General features: G+C 31.0%; 1 protein-coding gene across 1 annotated transcript; it reads right to left on the bottom strand.

The window, feature by feature from the left end:
• Nucleotides 1-533: 533 nt before the first annotated feature.
• Nucleotides 534-3,560, bottom strand: LOC112735337 (ethylene-responsive transcription factor RAP2-12-like). Its single transcript, XM_025784888.3, has 3 exons — nt 2,948-3,560; nt 895-1,799; nt 534-803 (listed from the first exon to the last, which is right to left on the bottom strand). The coding sequence occupies exons 1-2, from the start codon at nt 3,270-3,272 to the stop codon at nt 943-945; spliced, it is 1,182 nt and encodes a 393-aa protein (XP_025640673.1). The 5' UTR covers nt 3,273-3,560; the 3' UTR covers nt 534-803; nt 895-942.
• Between the last annotated feature and the right edge of the window lie 1,472 nt (nt 3,561-5,032).

Below are 5,032 nucleotides of genomic sequence, written 5' to 3'. Positions count from 1 at the left end.
CAAGTTAAAATAATAAAAAATAAAAAAGTAAAAATAACCCGTGAACTTCTAAGATAAAAATTTGCAGTAGATACAAATTTACATATTTTCAACTATTTTTCATATAAAATTAATAACTAAAAATTATTAATTTTCAAGTTTCAACCATTAATTTCAAATAAAAATAACTTCTAGACATGCCTAATATGCTTCTCACATGAGAGTGTAAAACAAAACCCACATATATTTAATACTCATGTAAGAAGGTATTATTTGGAACATATTTTGTAGAAAAAAAAATGAAAAAAAGGGGGCAAAATATCTGTTACAAATCCTTCTAAACTTCAATTTTAAATTTTTTTTTTTTAAATGGAGAATGATATCTAAACTCTTCAACAAAGCAAAAAGATGCAATCCAAATAATTTGGCTTCAAAAACACAAGATTCTACACATAAATGAATCTAGAGAGATTACTACAAGCACAAGGCAAAACCATCCAATGAAATAGGAAATAACCCACCAAAATTTAAGGGTGAAAACCAAGAGCCATATATAATCCAAACAAATTAATCAAACAATTTATATCAGTCAAGATTGTATCATCACATATCATCATATATGAAATATATGAAATCCATATGAACATTAAACTTAAAAATCTCCCAAACATAAGGTTTTTTGATAAGATAGAAAAAAGTAACCTAAATTACATATAAATATAAAAGTCCTATACTGCATATTATAGCCACAAGATACTCAATTCCACACACTTGAGCCGGTTGCTTCTTCCAACTTCATCACCAACTCAAACTATCATATATTCCTGAATCCAAAACACAAAATAATTAACACTTAGATGAGAACATGAAAGGGTGAAACTTACACAACACGGAAGCCGAATAAAAATTACTCACCTGTCGCCTTATTTACATAAACCGGGGGAGATCGATGAGTTAGGTTTCTTAGAAGACTCCGCCTCCCACGGAAGGGAGGTCATCGAAGCTCCAAAGGTTCATTGGGTTTCCAACATCCTGTGTTGAGTCCACACCAAGGAAGGATTCCAATGAAGTATCGTTCCAGCTTGCATCGAGGTAAGGAGTATCGAAGAACTTCAGCTGTGATTCCATATCTGCAAGCTCCTCGGATAGTGTCTTTGCAGAGTCAGCTTGAGTGTTGTTAGGCTGCACCATGTTCTTCTCTTGCTTAGCCACACCCTGCACTTCGACGGGAGCCGAGAGCATGGATGATATCTCGGGAGTCTTCGGGCCCTGCTCGCCCCATGAAAGGTCGGAATACTCAAATGAATTGCTCGAGTGTTCTGAAGTGAAATAAGCAGCCACATCATCAGATGCATTTAAAAGTCCATTTCCGGGGAATGACTCCATGTTAGCATATTGGTTAATCAGAGGCTTCTGTTCCACCTGATCCAACTGAGAGTAGAAGTCCCCGAGTTCGTTACCAAAGTCAAACATCTGGTTGTTCAGTTTGGGCTTAGCACAGTTCATTTTCTCCTTAGGGAGCTGCATTTCGGGATGTGGCTTGAACCTCTTTGAGGACGCGGCTGGAACCTCCTCAGGGAAGTTCACCTTGGCTTTCTTGCCACGGATCCTCCTTGCTTCAGCATCATAAGCCCTTGCGGCTTCTTCAGCAGTGCTGAATGTCCCAAGCCAGACACGAACACCCTTTCTCGGGTCGCGGATCTCAGCCGCCCATTTCCCCCATGGACGCTGACGGATTCCCCGAAACTGGTTCTTCCTCTTTCTCTTAGCAGATTTCTCAACCTGTCCACTTGGCTCCATGGATTTCACAGCAGCAGGTCCTACAATATAAAATCAGCAAATCATTAATAGAAGATCTAATTGGCCATATAACTTAGGAAAAGTTACTAGTTATTGATTTCAATAATAGACAAACCAAATTATCAATTTAGCATTACAACAACAAAATGGAAATTGCAATTACACATTATCAAGAAACATTAAATTAAATATCAATCATCAAATTTCAATATCCAGAATTATTTAATGGGTCCATCACACCTTATCATCAATGAATAACAATATTCAATTTAATATCAAATAGATTATATATATCTATATATCAAGATTCTCCCATATTAAAGCAAACGGGTCCATTATTACATTAGATTGATCACTTAGAAGCACAATTTTCAAACACACGATCTGTATCAAAAGCACATGGAGTGAGTTGCTGTAAAATTATCAACCAAAGCCATAGGAAGAATAGCTACATAAAAATTCTTTTTTTTTTTTCTTTTTTTTTTAAATAAATAAACCAAATCTTGCTAACTGGAACCGCTAAATATTAAACCCTCATAAAAAATTAAAAAAAATAGGGACAAAATTCAGTTTCTGGATAATCAATTAAAGCTAGCTCCAATTGGATCTACCCAATCATGAATCATCCCAATTCTAAAAACCACTTATTAGACACAGGACCAGAAAAGAGTAAATAAAAATTAAAAAAAAAACTTATACCCCTCATTTTTTTCATCATCCAGAAATTTAAAAAAAATAATATCTAAACAGGACGGCAAACATGCAATAAAGCAAAAAAAAAAGGTAAAAAAAAAACTTCAAAAGGCTAACAAGATCTAAAAAAATTGAATAAAATTTCTTGTGCAGTAGATAATCATCTCCATAAACAAAAACAATCCCATCAAAACCACAAACAAAAAACCAGTAAAAAACACTCACGCACACACCACAGGCAAACAAAATTTTGATCTTAAAAAGGAAACTAATTTTCAGCAAAACAAGCCTTAATTTCTTGAGCAACAGCAAAAAACACTAAAAAGACACGATTTTTCAGCGAAACAAACAAATGCATGTGATAACTAAAACCAAAATCAAATCCCAAACATATTAGAGGCACAGAAATAAGCTATTTATAGAAAGGAGTAAAAAAAAAAGAATTGATTATGAGATTACAAAGAGAGTAATATACCACGAGCTTTGAGCTGAGGCTTGGCGGTTTTGGTTGAACCGAATGATCCAAAACCCTTGACAGAACCACCGCCAACGACATCATCAACATCATAATCCTCGTCCTCGTCGATGTCAGAGTCATCCTTAAACTCTCTGAAATCAGCCTCAAAGTCATCATCAACCGCCACCACACCGGCGCCGGCACCGTCCCTCCTCTTGCCGGACTTTCTCACTGGCTTCCTCAGGTTTGGCCACAGGATGTCCGCCGTAACCCGCCGTGAACGCGACGCCGCGGCGGCGGAACCGCCGGGAATGAAGTCGGAGATAATAGCACCTCCACACATGTCTCTTTAGCTAGAACTAAGCAGAAGAAGGATGAGGTTTGGTTTGTTCTGGAAAAGGATGAGACTTTCAGATACCCAATTGGATGAAGAAAAGAGGGTAATGGAAAAGTTTTGTTTTTGTGTTGGTTGAAAATGAGTGAATAAGAAATGAACGAAATGAAATGGTGTTGTTTGTTGTAACAGGGTTTTTATATGGTTTTCTCAGTTTGGTGAGATCAGACACTGATGGGGTTTTTTCAATTGATTAATGAAATTGAGTAGGCTGGTTTTACCATTTTGCCCTTGGTCAAAGTGTGAATTTATTATGGGAGGGTTTTAAATAGGTCTAAAGTGGATTATCAAAAGAGAAATTATCACAAGTCATATAGTTCATCTTTTTAGTTGTTATTTTTTTTAATATTTAAATAAATAAAAATTAAAAAATATCTGATATTTTTTAAAAACATAAAAAATATAAAGAATTTGCATAATAATAATAATTAAAATAGAGATTTATATTCAATTATTTTTATCTAAATTTAATAGCTGAAAACCGTTATATAATTTAAAAAATTTTTGAGGTCCAATAATTTTTAGTATTTTTTGTCATTATTTAAATATCATAAATACTAAATTATTTTTATTAAATAAATTTTATTAATTTATGTGTGTAAATTCTAAAAAAATATGGATACGAAATGTATTGATTCATGTGTGTAAAATTTTAATAAATATAAGTGTAAATTACATATTTTTGTATAAAAATTTTGTAAATATGAATATAAATTACATTACTTTATTTGACTAATAAATTATCATTGAACAATTTTTAATTATAATTTCATATAAAAAATAATTATATATAATAATTTTTATTATTATTAAATTATTTAATATATTTAATTAAATTATTTAACATAATATTTGTTTACATATTATGTACTATTTTTATATAAAGACATAATCATATACAAGGCTTCTTTTAAAATTGCAAATCTAAAGAATAGAAAAAGAAAATCTTATTTTCAGAACATAATTATAAAAAACTGAGTCAAAATTCCAAGCTTTATTAATATGTCTCCTTCGTGGCTTCATCCATTTTATCATTAGAAAACAATATATATGTTAATCTTTTTCTATTCAAAACTGAATATTTTGAGAATTAAAATGTATAATATCTTACATATGATAGTTACTATGAACCGAGAAAGACTAGGACAGTAATTTAACCATCAAGTTTACAGTTCCCTGGATTGGCCAGGTTAGTATGCTACCATGTGCATGTATTACACGTGCATTACTCCTTCTATTTTTCTCTATGCACGTGCCAGAAAAATTACACTAGTAAAATATATTTAAGGTATTTGCTAAAGAATTCAATTCGGACAAATAGTTTACATAAATTGTTTAGAAAATATAATTTTATATTCAATTAATTATATTCCGTGTACCAATAAAGTCAAATAATTTATAGTTTATTATTATTTTGTATATAATTTATTTCGTGATCTTTATATTAGTCATATCATTATTAATATCCATATTAGTAATAAAATATTTAATTATTAATTGAAATTTAAATAATAATATCTCAAATTAAATTCTTTATTTCAATGTCTATATAATAATTCTAGAACTTTTAAATTTTATAATATAAATTTTATTTGTGTAACCATGATTATTAAACTTGCAATAATTTTTAGGTGACTTTGACATATATTTTTATGATAATTTTAGAAAAATAAAAAATAATTAAAATTTATTTATTTAATATTTATTTA

The sequence above is a fragment of the Arachis hypogaea genome, chromosome 2 (genome assembly GCF_003086295.3).
Source record: "Arachis hypogaea cultivar Tifrunner chromosome 2, arahy.Tifrunner.gnm2.J5K5, whole genome shotgun sequence".
Taxonomy (NCBI): Eukaryota; Viridiplantae; Streptophyta; class Magnoliopsida; order Fabales; family Fabaceae; genus Arachis; species Arachis hypogaea.
Note: the sequence above shows the minus strand (reverse complement) of the source record. Positions and strands in the feature narration are given on the sequence as shown.